The 17,500-nt window shown below is 34.2% G+C and overlaps 2 protein-coding genes and 1 long non-coding RNA gene across 3 annotated transcripts in view; all 3 read left to right on the top strand.

Annotated features, from left to right (window-relative positions):
* LOC133561313 (basic helix-loop-helix ARNT-like protein 1) overlaps positions 1-16,570 on the top strand; it is a 55,836-nt gene extending 39,266 nt beyond the window's left edge. The window contains exon 9 of the mRNA XM_061914678.1: positions 13,916-16,570. Within this exon, the coding sequence (XP_061770662.1) occupies positions 13,916-14,073 (158 nt within the window). The 3' untranslated portion in view covers positions 14,074-16,570. The remainder of the gene's footprint in view (positions 1-13,915) is intronic.
* LOC133561264 (uncharacterized) lies at positions 11,534-13,358 on the top strand. The gene is made up of 2 exons (XR_009808622.1): positions 11,534-12,881; positions 12,968-13,358. It is a non-coding gene; the product is annotated as an uncharacterized LOC133561264 (long non-coding RNA).
* LOC133561312 (histidine-rich glycoprotein-like) overlaps positions 15,712-17,500 on the top strand; it is a 2,203-nt gene continuing 414 nt past the window's right edge. Inside the window, exons 1-2 of the mRNA XM_061914676.1 lie at positions 15,712-15,716; positions 16,672-17,500. The exon at positions 16,672-17,500 is cut by the window's right edge and continues 225 nt beyond it. Of these exons, the coding sequence (XP_061770660.1) occupies positions 15,712-15,716; positions 16,672-17,500 (834 nt within the window). The remainder of the gene's footprint in view (positions 15,717-16,671) is intronic.

Here is a 17,500-nt window from a genome sequence, read left to right as displayed (position 1 = left end):
ATAAATAATATATTGTAACCTGCAATTTGGTGAAATAAATAATATATTGTAACCTGCAATTTGGTGAAGTAAATAATATATTGTAACCTGCAATTTGGTGAAGTAAATAATATATTGTAACCTGCAATTTGGTGAAATAAATAATATATTGTAACCTGCAATTTGGTGAAATAAATAATATATTGTAACCTGCAATTTGGTGAAATAAATAATATATTGTAACCTGCAATTTGGTGAAATAAATAATATATTGTAACCTGCAATTTGGTGAAGTAAATAATATATTGTAACCTGCAATTTGGTGAAGTAAATAATATATTGTAACCTGCAATTTGGTGAAGTAAATAATATATTGTAACCTGCAATTTGGTGAAATAAATAATATATTGTAACCTGCAATTTGGTGAAATAAATAATATATTGTAACCTGCAATTTGGTGAAATAAATAATATATTGTAACCTGCAATTTGGTGAAATAAATAATATATTGTAACCTGCAATTTGGTGAAATAAATAATATATTGTAACCTGCAATTTGGTGAAATAAATAATATATTGTAACCTGCAATTTGGTGAAATAAATAATATATTGTAACCTGCAATTTGGTGAAATAAATAATATATTGTAACCTGCAATTTGGTGAAGTAAATAATATATTGTAACCTGCAATTTGGTGAAATAAATAATATATTGTAACCTGCAATTTGGTGAAATAAATAATATATTGTAACCTGCAATTTGGTGAAATAAATAATATATTGTAACCTGCAATTTGGTGAAATAAATAATATATTGTAACCTGCAATTTGGTGAAATAAATAATATATTGTAACCTGCAATTTGGCGAAGTAAATAATAAATTGTAACCTGCAATTTAGTGAAGTAAATAATATATTGTAACCTGCAATTTGGTGAAATAAATAATATATTGTAACCTGCAATTTGGTGAAGTAAATAATATATTGTAACCTGCAATTTGGTGAAGTAAATAATATATTGTAACCTGCAATTTGGTGAAATAAATAATATATTGTAACCTGCAATTTGGTGAAATAAATAATATATTGTAACCTGCAATTTGGTGAAGTAAATAATATATTGTAACCTGCAATTTGGTGAAATAAATAATATATTGTAACCTGCAATTTGGTGAAATAAATAATATATTGTAACCTGCAATTTGGTGAAATAAATAATATATTGTAACCTGCAATTTGGTGAAATAAATAATATATTGTAACCTGCAATTTGGTGAAATAAATAATATATTGTAACCTGCAATTTGGTGAAGTAAATAATATATTGTAACCTGCAATTTGGTGAAATAAATAATATATTGTAACCTGCAATTTGGTGAAATAAATAATATATTGTAACCTGCAATTTGGTGAAATAAATAATATATTGTAACCTGCAATTTGGTGAAATAAATAATATATTGTAACCTGCAATTTGGTGAAATAAATAATATATTGTAACCTGCAATTTGGTGAAATAAATAATATATTGTAACCTGCAATTTGGTGAAATAAATAATATATTGTAACCTGCAATTTGGTGAAATAAATAATATATTGTAACCTGCAATTTGGTGAAATAAATAATATATTGTAACCTGCAATTTGGTGAAATAAATAATATATTGTAACCTGCAATTTGGTGAAATAAATAATATATTGTAACCTGCAATTTGGTGAAATAAATAATATATTGTAACCTGCAATTTGGTGAAATAAATAATATATTGTAACCTGCAATTTGGCGAAGTAAATAATAAATTGTAACCTGCAATTTAGTGAAGTAAATAATATATTGTAACCTGCAATTTGGTGAAATAAATAATATATTGTAACCTGCAATTTGGTGAAGTAAATAATATATTGTAACCTGCAATTTGGTGAAGTAAATAATATATTGTAACCTGCAATTTGGCGAAGTAAATAATAAATTGTAACCTGCAATTTAGTGAAGTAAATAATATATTGTAACCTGCAATTTGGTGAAATAAATAATATATTGTAACCTGCAATTTGGTGAAGTAAATAATATATTGTAACCTGCAATTTGGTGAAATAAATAATATATTGTAACCTGCAATTTGGTGAAATAAATAATATATTGTAACCTGCAATTTGGTGAAGTAAATAATATATTGTAACCTGCAATTTGGTGAAGTAAATAATATATTGTAACCTGCAATTTGGTGAAATAAATAATATATTGTAACCTGCAATTTGGTGAAATAAATAATATATTGTAACCTGCAATTTGGTGAAATAAATAATATATTGTAACCTGCAATTTGGTGAAGTAAATAATATATTGTAACCTGCAATTTGGTGAAATAAATAATATATTGTAACCTGCAATTTGGTGAAATAAATAATATATTGTAACCTGCAATTTGGTGAAATAAATAATATATTGTAACCTGCAATTTGGTGAAATAAATAATATATTGTAACCTGCAATTTGGTGAAATAAATAATATATTGTAACCTGCAATTTGGTGAAGTAAATAATATATTGTAACCTGCAATTTGGTGAAGTAAATAATATATTGTAACCTGCAATTTGGTGAAATAAATAATATATTGTAACCTGCAATTTGGTGAAATAAATAATATATTGTAACCTGCAATTTAGTGAAGTAAATAATATATTGTAACCTGCAATTTGGTGAAGTAAATAATATATTGTAACCTGCAATTTGGTGAAGTAAATAATATATTGTAACCTGCAATTTGGTGAAGTAAATAATATATTGTAACCTGCAATTTGGTGAAGTAAATAATATATTGTAACCTGCAATTTGGTGAAGTAAATAATATATTGTAACCTGCAATTTGGTGAAGTAAATAATATATTGTAACCTGCAATTTGGTGAAATAAATAATATATTGTAACCTGCAATTTGGTGAAATAAATAATATATTGTAACCTGCAATTTAGTGAAGTAAATAATATATTGTAACCTGCAATTTGGTGAAATAAATAATATATTGTAACCTGCAATTTGGTGAAATAAATAATATATTGTAACCTGCAATTTAGTGAAGTAAATAATATATTGTAACCTGCAATTTGGTGAAGTAAATAATATATTGTAACCTGCAATTTGGTGAAGTAAATAATATATTGTAACCTGCAATTTGGTGAAGTAAATAATATATTGTAACCTGCAATTTGGTGAAATAAATAATATATTGTAACCTGCAATTTGGTGAAGTAAATAATATATTGTAACCTGCAATTTGGTGAAGTAAATAATATATTGTAACCTGCAATTTGGTGAAGTAAATAATATATTGTAACCTGCAATTTGGTGAAGTAAATAATATATTGTAACCTGCAATTTGGTGAAGTAAATAATATATTGTAACCTGCAATTTGGTGAAATAAATAATATATTGTAACCTGCAATTTGGTGAAATAAATAATATATTGTAACCTGCAATTTGGTGAAATAAATAATATATTGTAACCTGCAATTTGGTGAAATAAATAATATATTGTAACCTGCAATTTAGTGAAGTAAATAATATATTGTAACCTGCAATTTGGTGAAGTAAATAATATATTGTAACCTGCAATTTGGTGAAATAAATAATATATTGTAACCTGCAATTTGGTGAAATAAATAATATATTGTAACCTGCAATTTGGTGAAGTAAATAATATATTGTAACCTGCAATTTGGTGAAGTAAATAATATATTGTAACCTGCAATTTGGTGAAGTAAATAATATATTGTAACCTGCAATTTGGTGAAGTAAATAATATATTGTAACCTGCAATTTGGTGAAGTAAATAATATATTGTAACCTGCAATTTGGTGAAATAAATAATATATTGTAACCTGCAATTTGGTGAAATAAATAATATATTGTAACCTGCAATTTGGTGAAATAAATAATATATTGTAACCTGCAATTTGGTGAAATAAATAATATATTGTAACCTGCAATTTAGTGAAGTAAATAATATATTGTAACCTGCAATTTGGTGAAGTAAATAATATATTGTAACCTGCAATTTGGTGAAGTAAATAATATATTGTAACCTGCAATTTGGTGAAGTAAATAATATATTGTAACCTGCAATTTGGTGAAGTAAATAATATATTGTAACCTGCAATTTGGTGAAGTAAATAATATATTGTAACCTGCAATTTGGTGAAGTAAATAATATATTGTAACCTGCAATTTGGTGAAGTAAATAATATATTGTAACCTGCAATTTGGTGAAATAAATAATATATTGTAACCTGCAATTTGGTGAAATAAATAATATATTGTAACCTGCAATTTGGTGAAATAAATAATATATTGTAACCTGCAATTTGGTGAAATAAATAATATATTGTAACCTGCAATTTGGTGAAATAAATAATATATTGTAACCTGCAATTTGGTGAAATAAATAATATATTGTAACCTGCAAACTTCAACCTGATTGGTTGCTTCTGACGCTCTTTACCAAAAGTGTATGAACGTTATGAAAGTCATATTATTCACTCTGAATTTTTGTAAATGGACTTTTGAACTGAATTATTTCATTTTAAAATATCATGACATTTATTTGTTAGCCAAATGTGTTTAACACTTCATTTTGTTAAAATATTCTTTTTTTTGTTTGTTTATAAATTTGGTGCAAAACAATTTAGTGCAAAAAAACTTAAGACTCATCTTTGTACATTTTTTCTGCATTCAATTTTTTGACAATTATTCTGCACCAAATTATTTTACACTGAATTGTTTAACACTGAATTTTTCTGCATTACATTATTCGGCTCCGAATTTTTTTCACACTTCATTTTTCTACACTGAATTTCATACGCAGATTTTTTTTACACTGAATTTTTTTGCATTAAATCTTTCTCTACTACATTTTCTATACATTTTTTTTCTGCAGCAAATTATTTTACACTGTATTTTTCACAGCATTCCATTTTTTTACACTGACTTTTATACACATTTTTTGCACTGAGTTGCATACACTATTTGTTTTTATCTAGAATTGTATTTGTAAGCATAATAGCTGGCAGTTGGAACTTAAAGATGCAGATTCATTTCCATGCACTTTGCAGTGAAAGATGTCAGAAAGCACTTGCCAGTAAAGTAGCACACAACACCTTGTTAGCCGGAAGTGCAGGTATGTTGTCACTTAAATGGACAAACTGTAAAAATGTTCATTTAGACCCAATAATAATGAGCAGAAGTGCAGGTATGTTGTCACTTAAATGGACAAACTGTAAAAATGTTCATTTAGACCCAATAATAATGAGCAGAAGTGCAGGTATGTTGTCACTTAAATGGACAAACTGCCAAAATGTTCATTTAGACCCAATAATAATGAGCAGAAGTGCAGGTATGTTGTCACTTAAATGGAAAAATTGTAAAAATGTTCATTTAGACCCAATAATAATGAGCAGAAGTGCAGGTATGTTGTCACTTAAATGGACAAACTGCCAAAATGTTCATTTAGACCCAATAATAATGAGCAGAAGTGCAGGTATGTTGTCACTTAAATGGACTAACTGTAAAAATGTTCATTTAGACCCAATAATAATGAGCAGAAGTGCAGGTATGTTGTCACTTAAATGGACAAACTGCCAAAATGTTCATTTAGACCCAATAATAATGAGCAGAAGTGCAGGTATGTTGTCACTTAAATGGACTAACTGTAAAAATGTTCATTTAGACCCAATAATAATGAGCAGAAGTGCAGGTATGTTGTCACTTAAATGGACAAACTGCCAAAATGTTCATTTAGACCCAATAATAATGAGCAGAAGTGCAGGTATGTTGTCACTTAAATGGACAAACTGTAAAAATGTTCATTTAGACCCAATAATAATGAGCAGAAGTGCAGGTATGTTGTCACTTAAATGGACAAACTGTAAAAATGTTCATTTAGACCCAATAATAATGAGCAGAAGTGCAGGTATGTTGTCACTTAAATGGACAAACTGCCAAAATGTTCATTTAGACCCAATAATAATGAGCAGAAGTGCAGGTATGTTGTCACTTAAATGGACAAACTGCCAAAATGTTCATTTAGACCCAATAATAATGAGCAGAAGTGCAGGTATGTTGTCACTTAAATGGACAAACTGTAAAAATGTTCATTTAGACCCAATAATAATGAGCAGAAGTGCAGGTATGTTGTCACTTAAATGGACAAACTGTAAAAATGTTCATTTAGACCCAATAATAATGAGCAGAAGTGCAGGTATGTTGTCACTTAAATGGATAAACTGTAAAAATGTTCATTTAGACCCAATAATAATGAGCAGAAGTGCAGGTATGTTGTCACTTAAATGGACAAACTGTAAAAATGTTCATTTAGACCCAATAATAATGAGCAGAAGTGCAGGTATGTTGTCACTTAAATGGACAAACTGCCAAAATGTTCATTTAGACCCAATAATAATGAGCAGAAGTGCAGGTATGTTGTCACTTAAATGGACAAACTGTAAAAATGTTCATTTAGACCCAATAATAATGAGCAGAAGTGCAGGTATGTTGTCACTTAAATGGACAAACTGCCAAAATGTTCATTTAGACCCAATAATAATGAGCAGAAGTGCAGGTATGTTGTCACTTAAATGGACAAACTGTAAAAATGTTCATTTAGACCCAATAATAATGAGCAGAAGTGCAGGTATGTTGTCACTTAAATGGACAAACTGTAAAAATGTTCATTTAGACCCAATAATAATGAGCAGAAGTGCAGGTATGTTGTCACTTAAATGGACAAACTGTAAAAATGTTAATTTAGACCCAATAATAATGAGCAGAAGTGCAGGTATGTTGTCACTTAAATGGACAAACTGCCAAAATGTTCATTTAGACCCAATAATAATGAGCAGAAGTGCAGGTATGTTGTCACTTAAATGGACAAACTGCCAAAATGTTCATTTAGACCCAATAATAATGAGCAGAAGTGCAGGTATGTTGTCACTTAAATGGACAAACTGTAAAAATGTTCATGTAGACCCAATAATAATGAGCAGAAGTGCAGGTATGTTGTCACTTAAATGGACAAACTGTAAAAATGTTCATTTAGACCCAATAATAATGAGCAGAAGTGCAGGTATGTTGTCACTTAAATGGACAAACTGTAAAAATGTTCATTTAGACCCAATAATAATGAGCAGAAGTGCAGGTATGTTGTCACTTAAATGGACAAACTGTAAAAATGTTCATTTAGACCCAATAATAATGAGCAGAAGTGCAGGTATGTTGTCACTTAAATGGACAAACTGCCAAAATGTTCATTTAGACCCAATAATAATGAGCAGAAGTGCAGGTATGTTGTCACTTAAATGGACAAACTGCCAAAATGTTCATTTAGACCCAATAATAATGAGCAGAAGTGCAGGTATGTTGTCACTTAAATGGACAAACTGCCAAAATGTTCATTTAGACCCAATAATAATGAGCAGAAGTGCAGGTATGTTGTCACTTAAATGGACAAACTGTAAAAATGTTCATTTAGACCCAATAATAATGAGCAGAAGTGCAGGTATGTTGTCACTTAAATGGACAAACTGTAAAAATGTTCATTTAGACCCAATAATAATGAGCAGAAGTGCAGGTATGTTGTCACTTAAATGGACAAACTGTAAAAATGTTCATTTAGACCCAATAATAATGAGCAGAAGTGCAGGTATGTTGTCACTTAAATGGACAAACTGTAAAAATGTTCATTTAGACCCAATAATAATGAGCAGAAGTGCAGGTATGTTGTCACTTAAATGGACAAACTGTAAAAATGTTCATTTAGACCCAATAATAATGAGCAGAAGTGCAGGTATGTTGTCACTTAAATGGACAAACTGTAAAAATGTTCATTTAGACCCAATAATAATGAGCAGAAGTGCAGGTATGTTGTCACTTAAATGGACAAACTGCCAAAATGTTCATTTAGACCCAATAATAATGAGCAGAAGTGCAGGTATGTTGTCACTTAAATGGACAAACTGTAAAAATGTTCATTTAGACCCAATAATAATGAGCAGAAGTGCAGGTATGTTGTCACTTAAATGGACAAACTGTAAAAATGTTCATTTAGACCCAATAATAATGAGCAGAAGTGCAGGTATGTTGTCACTTAAATGGACAAACTGCCAAAATGTTCATTTAGACCCAATAATAATGAGCAGAAGTGCAGGTATGTTGTCACTTAAATGGACAAACTGTAAAAATGTTCATTTAGACCCAATAATAATGAGCAGAAGTGCAGGTATGTTGTCACTTAAATGGACAAACTGTAAAAATGTTCATTTAGACCCAATAATAATGAGCAGAAGTGCAGGTATGTTGTCACTTAAATGGACAAACTGCCAAAATGTTCATTTAGACCCAATAATAATGAGCAGAAGTGCAGGTATGTTGTCACTTAAATGGACAAACTGCCAAAATGTTCATTTAGACCCAATAATAATGAGCAGAAGTGCAGGTATGTTGTCACTTAAATGGACAAACTGTAAAAATGTTCATTTAGACCCAATAATAATGAGCAGAAGTGCAGGTATGTTGTCACTTAAATGGACAAACTGTAAAAATGTTCATTTAGACCCAATAATAATGAGCAGAAGTGCAGGTATGTTGTCACTTAAATGGACAAACTGCCAAAATGTTCATTTAGACCCAATAATAATGAGCAGAAGTGCAGGTATGTTGTCACTTAAATGGACAAACTGTAAAAATGTTCATTTAGACCCAATAATAATGAGCAGAAGTGCAGGTATGTTGTCACTTAAATGGACAAACTGTAAAAATGTTCATTTAGACCCAATAATAATGAGCAGAAGTGCAGGTATGTTGTCACTTAAATGGACAAACTGTAAAAATGTTCATTTAGACCCAATAATAATGAGCAGAAGTGCAGGTATGTTGTCACTTAAATGGACAAACTGTAAAAATGTTCATTTAGACCCAATAATAATGAGCAGAAGTGCAGGTATGTTGTCACTTAAATGGACAAACTGCCAAAATGTTCATTTAGACCCAATAATAATGAGCAGAAGTGCAGGTATGTTGTCACTTAAATGGACAAACTGCCAAAATGTTCATTTAGACCCAATAATAATGAGCAGAAGTGCAGGTATGTTGTCACTTAAATGGACAAACTGTAAAAATGTTCATTTAGACCCAATAATAATGAGCAGAAGTGCAGGTATGTTGTCACTTAAATGGACAAACTGTAAAAATGTTCATTTAGACCCAATAATAATGAGCAGAAGTGCAGGTATGTTGTCACTTAAATGGACAAACTGTAAAAATGTTCATTTAGACCCAATAATAATGAGCAGAAGTGCAGGTATGTTGTCACTTAAATGGACAAACTGTAAAAATGTTCATTTAGACCCAATAATAATGAGCAGAAGTGCAGGTATGTTGTCACTTAAATGGACAAACTGCCAAAATGTTCATTTAGACCCAATAATAATGAGCAGAAGTGCAGGTATGTTGTCACTTAAATGGACAAACTGCCAAAATGTTCATTTAGACCCAATAATAATGAGCAGAAGTGCAGGTATGTTGTCACTTAAATGGACAAACTGTAAAAATGTTCATTTAGACCCAATAATAATGAGCAGAAGTGCAGGTATGTTGTCACTTAAATGGACAAACTGTAAAAATGTTCATTTAGACCCAATAATAATGAGCAGAAGTGCAGGTATGTTGTCACTTAAATGGACAAACTGCCAAAATGTTCATTTAGACCCAATAATAATGAGCAGAAGTGCAGGTATGTTGTCACTTAAATGGACAAACTGTAAAAATGTTCATTTAGACCCAATAATAATGAGCAGAAGTGCAGGTATGTTGTCACTTAAATGGACAAACTGCCAAAATGTTCATTTAGACCCAATAATAATGAGCAGAAGTGCAGGTATGTTGTCACTTAAATGGACAAACTGTAAAAATGTTCATTTAGACCCAATAATAATGAGCAGAAGTGCAGGTATGTTGTCACTTAAATGGACAAACTGCCAAAATGTTCATTTAGACCCAATAATAATGAGCAGAAGTGCAGGTATGTTGTCACTTAAATGGACAAACTGTAAAAATGTTCATTTAGACCCAATAATAATGAGCAGAAGTGCAGGTATGTTGTCACTTAAATGGACAAACTGTAAAAATGTTCATTTAGACCCAATAATAATGAGCAGAAGTGCAGGTATGTTGTCACTTAAATGGACAAACTGCCAAAATGTTCATTTAGACCCAATAATAATGAGCAGAAGTGCAGGTATGTTGTCACTTAAATGGACAAACTGTAAAAATGTTCATTTAGACCCAATAATAATGAGCAGAAGTGCAGGTATGTTGTCACTTAAATGGACAAACTGCCAAAATGTTCATTTAGACCCAATAATAATGAGCAGAAGTGCAGGTATGTTGTCACTTAAATGGACAAACTGTAAAAATGTTCATTTAGACCCAATAATAATGAGCAGAAGTGCAGGTATGTTGTCACTTAAATGGACAAACTGCCAAAATGTTCATTTAGACCCAATAATAATGAGCAGAAGTGCAGGTATGTTGTCACTTAAATGGACAAACTGTAAAAATGTTCATTTAGACCCAATAATAATGAGCAGAAGTGCAGGTATGTTGTCACTTAAATGGACAAACTGCCAAAATGTTCATTTAGACCCAATAATAATGAGCAGAAGTGCAGGTATGTTGTCACTTAAATGGACAAACTGTAAAAATGTTCATTTAGACCCAATAATAATGAGCAGAAGTGCAGGTATGTTGTCACTTAAATGGACAAACTGTAAAAATGTTCATTTAGACCCAATAATAATGAGCAGAAGTGCAGGTATGTTGTCACTTAAATGGACAAACTGTAAAAATGTTCATTTAGACCCAATAATAATGAGCAGAAGTGCAGGTATGTTGTCACTTAAATGGACAAACTGTAAAAATGTTCATTTAGACCCAATAATAATGAGCAGAAGTGCAGGTATGTTGTCACTTAAATGGACAAACTGTAAAAATGTTCATTTAGACCCAATAATAATGAGCAGAAGTGCAGGTATGTTGTCACTTAAATGGACAAACTGTAAAAATGTTCATTTAGACCCAATAATAATGAGCAGAAGTGCAGGTATGTTGTCACTTAAATGGACAAACTGTAAAAATGTTCATTTAGACCCAATAATAATGAGCAGAAGTGCAGGTATGTTGTCACTTAAATGGACAAACTGTAAAAATGTTCATTTAGACCCAATAATAATGAGCAGAAGTGCAGGTATGTTGTCACTTAAATGGACAAACTGTAAAAATGTTCATTTAGACCCAATAATAATGAGCAGAAGTGCAGGTATGTTGTCACTTAAATGGACAAACTGTAAAAATGTTCATTTAGACCCAATAATAATGAGCAGAAGTGCAGGTATGTTGTCACTTAAATGGACAAACTGTAAAAATGTTCATTTAGACCCAATAATAATGAGCAGAAGTGCAGGTATGTTGTCACTTAAATGGACAAACTGTAAAAATGTTCATTTAGACCCAATAATAATGAGCAGAAGTGCAGGTATGTTGTCACTTAAATGGACAAACTGTAAAAATGTTCATTTAGACCCAATAATAATGAGCAGAAGTGCAGGTATGTTGTCACTTAAATGGACAAACTGTAAAAATGTTCATTTAGACCCAATAATAAAGCCCAGCTTGTGAGATGACAATCTTCCATTATTTCCACAGTCAAAGACAGTTTATCAGGACTAATTGTTGCTGTGCAGGAATTCACTGCATTTAGTTTGATGTTGTTGTTAATTAGTTTTGATGTTGTTGTTAATTAGTTTCATGTTGTTGTTAATTAGTTTGATGTTGTTGTTAATTAGTTTTGATGTTGTTGTTAATTTGTTTTGATGTTGTTATTAATTAGTTTGATGTTGTTGTTAATTAGTTTGATGTTGTTGTCAATTAGTTTGATATTGTTGTTAATTAGTTTGATGTTGTTGTTAATTAGTTTGATGTTGTTGTTAATTAGTTTGATGTTGTTGTTAATTAGTTTTGATGTTGTTGTTAATTAGTTTGATGTTGTTGTTAATTAGTTTGATGTTGTTGTTAATTAGTTTGATGTTGTTGTTAATTAGTTTGATGTTGTTAATTTGTTTGATGTTGTTGTTAATTCGTTTTGATGTTGTTGTTAATTAGTTTTGATGTTGTTGTTAATTAGTTTGATGTTGTTGTTAATTAGTTTGATGATGTTGTTAATTAGTTTGATGTTGTTAATTAGTTTGATGTTGTTGTTAATTAGTTTGATGTTGTTGTTAATTAGTTTTGATGTTGTTGTTAATTAGTTTGATGTTGTTGTTAATTAGTTTGATGTTGTTGTTAATTAGTTTGATGTTGTTGTTAATTAGTTTGATGTTGTTGTTAATTAGTTTGATGTTGTTGTTAATTAGTTTTGATGTTGTTGTTAATTAGTTTGATGTTGTTGTTAATTAGTTTGATGTTGTTGTTAATTAGTTTGATGTTGTTAATTAGTTTGATGTTGTTGTTAATTAGTTTGATGTTGTTGTTAATTAGTTTTGATGTTGCTGTTAATTAGTTTGATGTTGTTGTTAATTAGTTTGATGTTGTTAATTAGTTTGATGTTGTTGTTAATTAGTTTGATGTTGTTGTTAATTAGTTTTGATGTTGCTGTTAATTAGTTTGATGTTGTTGTTAATTAGTTTGATGTTGTTGTTAATTAGTTTGATGTTGTTGTTAATTAGTTTTGATGTTGCTGTTAATTAGTTTGATGTTGTTGTTAATTAGTTTGATGTTGTTGTTAATTAGTTTGATGTTGTTGTTAATTAGTTTTGATGTTGTTGTTAATTAGTTTTGATGTTGTTGTTAATTAGTTTGATGTTGTTGTTAATTAGTTTGATGTTGTTGTTAATTAGTTTGATGTTGTTGTTAATTAGTTTTGATGTTGTTGTTAATTAGTTTTGATGTTGTTGTTAATTAGTTTGATGTTGTTGTTAATTAGTTTGAATTGACAACGTCAAAGTGGAGTTGAAACATTTGTGACTAAAACCTTCCAGCAGCCAACTTGAGAGGGAAACAAGAATTTGATTGGATCGTGAAGGGGAATAAGGGGTAGAAAATGGATGGATCAAAATGTAGCAGCACATTACATTTTTCAGCACTGAATTGTTTCTACTCAATAGTTTTCTGCAGCGTCTTATTTTGATTTTGATACTGAAATGTTTTACACTGAATTTCATACTATTTTTTTGCCTTGAATTTTTTTTGCATTAAATAATTTTGTGTTATTTACTTTTTACACTGAATGTTTTTACCCTGAATTTCATACAAAGAAGATTTTTGCACTGAATTATTTTTTCACTCAATTTTTCCTGCATTCAGTTTTTCTGCACTGCTTTTTTTCCCAGCGTTTCTTAGCCAATTTGTAGATGTTCTTGGCTGAAAAGGTCCAGTTCGGACATGTTGGGCAGCCTCCAGGATCTTTGCTCAGGCCGCGACCGTCTGATGGACGACTTGTCAGCATATTTCATGTCCAATACTTCACTTCACAGCATTTAAATGCAAACAAATGTCAGTTCCATAAATGATTTGGTCCTGTTCCAGTTTTGATCTTAAATCTCAACAATGTTTGTTATTGATGAGTTGAAAAGTAAAAGCAGGCCCTCCCTCCTCCTGACCACATCTCCCAAACTTGTGCTGCAAACTTTTTGGGTGGAACTTTTGGAGTTTGGATTGACTCAGCCGCAGGACAGAAGAAGGACATAACAAGTCCAAGACTGAGGACAAGGATTTCTGCAGCAAGGACTTGTGGAGATGTTGAGCAGGAGGCTGCTTGTCAACAACAACAACAACAAGAACAACAACAACAACAACACTTTGTCTAGCCGCTGCTCTTTATGTCCCCAGGTCAGTCCTCCCAGCAGGACTTGGACAGCATGCTGGGACCCGGTCTGAGCGCCTTCAGCAGCGACGAGGCGGCCATGGCGGTCATCATGAGCTTGCTGGAGACCGACGTCAACATGGGCCAATCAGGGGACTTGGAGGACTTACATTGGCCTTTCTAGTCCAGTCACCTGGAGGACTTACACAGTACTTTCTAGTCCAGTCACCTGGAGGACTTACATTGGCCTTTCTAGTCCAGTCACCTGGAGGACTTACACAGTACTTTCTAGTCCAATCACCTGGAGGACTTACACAGTACTTTCTAGTCCAGTCACCTGGAGGACTTACATTGGCATTTCTAGTCCAGTCACCTGGAGGACTTACACAGTACTTTCTAGTCCAGTCACCTGGAGGACTTACATTGGCCTTTCTAGTCCAGTCACCTGGAGGACTTACACAGTACTTTCTAGTCCAATCACCTGGAGGACTTACACAGTACTTTCTAGTCCAGTCACCTGGAGGACTTACATTGGCATTTCTAGTCCAGTCACCTGGAGGACTTACACAGTACTTTCTAGTCCAGTCACCTGGAGGACTTACATTGGCCTTTCTAGTCCAGTCACCTGGAGGACTTACACAGTACTTTCTAGTCCAGTCACCTGGAGGACTTACACAGTACTTTCTAGTCCAGTCACCTGGAGGACTTACATTGGCCTTTCTAGTCCAGTCACCTGGAGGACTTACACAGTACTTTCTAGTCCAGTCACCTGGAGGACTTACATTGGCCTTTCTAGTCCAGTCACCTGGAGGACTTACACAGTACTTTCTAGTCCAGTCACCTGGAGGACTTACACAGTACTTTCTAGTCCAGTCACCTGGAGGACTTACATTGGCATTTCTAGTCCAGTCACCTGGAGGACTTACACAGTACTTTCTAGTCCAGTCACCTGGAGGACTTACATTGGCCTTTCTAGTCCAGTCACTTGGAGGACTTACACAGTACTTTCTAGTCCAGTCACCTGGAGGACTTACATTGGCCTTTCTAGTCCAGTCACTTGGAGGACTTACATTGGCCTTTCTAGTCCAGTCACCTGGAGGACTTACATTGGCCTTTCTAGTCCAGTCACCTGGAGGACTTACATTGGCCTTTCTAGTCCAGTCACCTGGAGGACTTACATTGGCCTTTCTAGTCCAGTCACCTGGAGGACTTACACAGTACTTTCTAGTCCAGTCACCTGGAGGACTTACATTGGCCTTTCTAGTCCAGTCACCTGGAGGACTTACACAGTACTTTCTAGTCCAGTCACCTGGAGGACTTACACAGTACTTTCTAGTCCAGTCACCTGGAGGACTTACATTGGCATTTCTAGTCCAGTCACCTGGAGGACTTACACAGTACTTTCTAGTCCAGTCACGTGGAGGACTTACACAGTACTTTCTAGTCCAGTCACGTGGAGGACTTACATTGGCATTTCTAGTCCAGTCACTTGGAGGACTTACATTGGCCTTTCTAGTCCAGTCACCTGGAGGACTTACACAGTACTTTCTAGTCCAAGTCACTTGGAGGACTTACATTGGCCTTTCTAGTCCAGTCACCTGGAGGACTTACATTGGCCTTTCTATTCCAGTCACTTGGAGGACTTACACAGTACTTTCTAGTCCAGTCACCTGGAGGACTTACACAGTACTTTCTAGTCCAGTCACTTGGAGGACTTACATTGGCCTTTCTAGTCCAGTCACCTGGAGGACTTACATTGGCCTTTCTAGCCCAGTCATGCTCATTTGGGGGGACTGGAGGACTCACATAGGCCTTTCTAGTCATGAAGTGAGGGTCAAGTCCCTATGCACTATGGACTGAGGCATCATGGGAGAATGAAGTGTCGACCTGGGACAGTCGTCATGATTCAACAATCCATCCTTTTTCTATCCATCCTTTTTCTACTGCTTGTCCCTGACAGGGTGGTAGGGAATGCTGGAGCCTATCCCAGCTGCACATGGGCTAGAACAGTGGTCCCCAACCACCGGGCTGCGGCTCGATTTGGAAAAAAATAAATAAAATAAAAAAATAATAAAAAAATTAAATTATTTTTATATTAAATCAACATAAAACACAAGATCCACTTACAATTGTGCACCAACCCAAAACAACCTCCCTTTTTCATGACAAAAACAAATAAAAATCCCCCCCGCCGGGCCGTGGGACAAATGATCAAGTGTTGACACAGCTACAGAAAGGTTGGGGACCACTGGCCTAGAAGGCGGGGTACACCCTGGACAAGTCATCACAGGGCCAACACAGACAACATTCACACTCTGGCAAGACTAAATGGTCCCTAATCAACCTATCCCCAGGTTGGAGGTGGGAGGGGCCTATCCCCAGGTGCATGTCTTTGGAGGTGGGAGGGGCCTATCCCCAGGTGCATGTCTTTGGAGGTGGGAGGGGCCTATCCCCAGGTGCATGGAGGTGGGAGGAAGCGGGAGGGAACCCATGCAGTCACATGCAAACTCCACACAGAAAGATCCAGAGCCCAGGATGGAACCCATGACCTTGTTATTGTGAAGCACTAACCACTGTCCACTGTGCTGGCCCATCATGATCCAAAGACAAAACTTGTATATTTTCTGTCCCGTCATGAGTGTCTTACATGCTGCTGGATAAACTGCTATGTTTTCTTTTCACCTCGAGAAACTTTGTCTTCTCCACCGTGTCTTCACTGGTGTGGAGATGTCTTACACCTGCCAGCTCATTAATGTCCACTTTCAAATTACACTTGTGTCAGTGGCTTTGTCTTTTACACCCGCACTGTCCACTACCACTTTTACACCCACACTGTCCACTACCACTTTTACACCCACACTGTCCACTACCACTTTTACACCCACACTGTCCACTACCACTTTTACACCCGCACTGTCCACTACCACTTTTACACCCACACTGTCCACTACCACTTTTACACCCGCACTGCCCACTACCACTTTTACACCCGCACTGCCCACTACCACTTTTACACCCACACTGCCCACTACCACTTTTACACCCGCACTGCCCACTACCACTTTTACACCCGCACTGCCCACTACCACTTTTACACCCGCACTGCCCACTACCACTTTTACACCCGCACTGCCCACTACCACTTTTACACCCGCACTGCCCACTACCACTTTTACACCCGCACTGCCCACTACCACTTTTACACCCGCACTGCCCACTACCACTTTTACACCCACACTGCCCACTACCACTTTTACACCCGCACTGTCCACTACCACTTTTACACCCGCACTGTCCACTACCACTTTTACACCCGCACTGTCCACTACCACTTTTACACCCGCACTGTCCACTACCACTTTTACACCCGCACTGTCCACTACCACTTTTACACCCGCACTGTCCACTACCACTTTTACACCCGCACTGTCCACTACCACTTTTACACCCGCACTGTCCACTACCACTTTTACACCCGCACTGTCCACTACCACTTTTACACCCGCACTGTCCACTACCACTTTTACACCCGCACTGTCCACTACCACTTTTACACCCGCACTGTCCACTACCACTTTTACACCCGCACTGTCCACTACCACTTTTACACC

This window comes from Nerophis ophidion, linkage group LG10, assembly GCF_033978795.1.
Source record: "Nerophis ophidion isolate RoL-2023_Sa linkage group LG10, RoL_Noph_v1.0, whole genome shotgun sequence".
Lineage (NCBI taxonomy): Eukaryota > Metazoa > Chordata > Actinopteri > Syngnathiformes > Syngnathidae > Nerophis > Nerophis ophidion.
The sequence above is the reverse complement of the archived record's forward strand: the minus strand, read 5'-3'. Positions and strand labels throughout refer to the sequence as shown.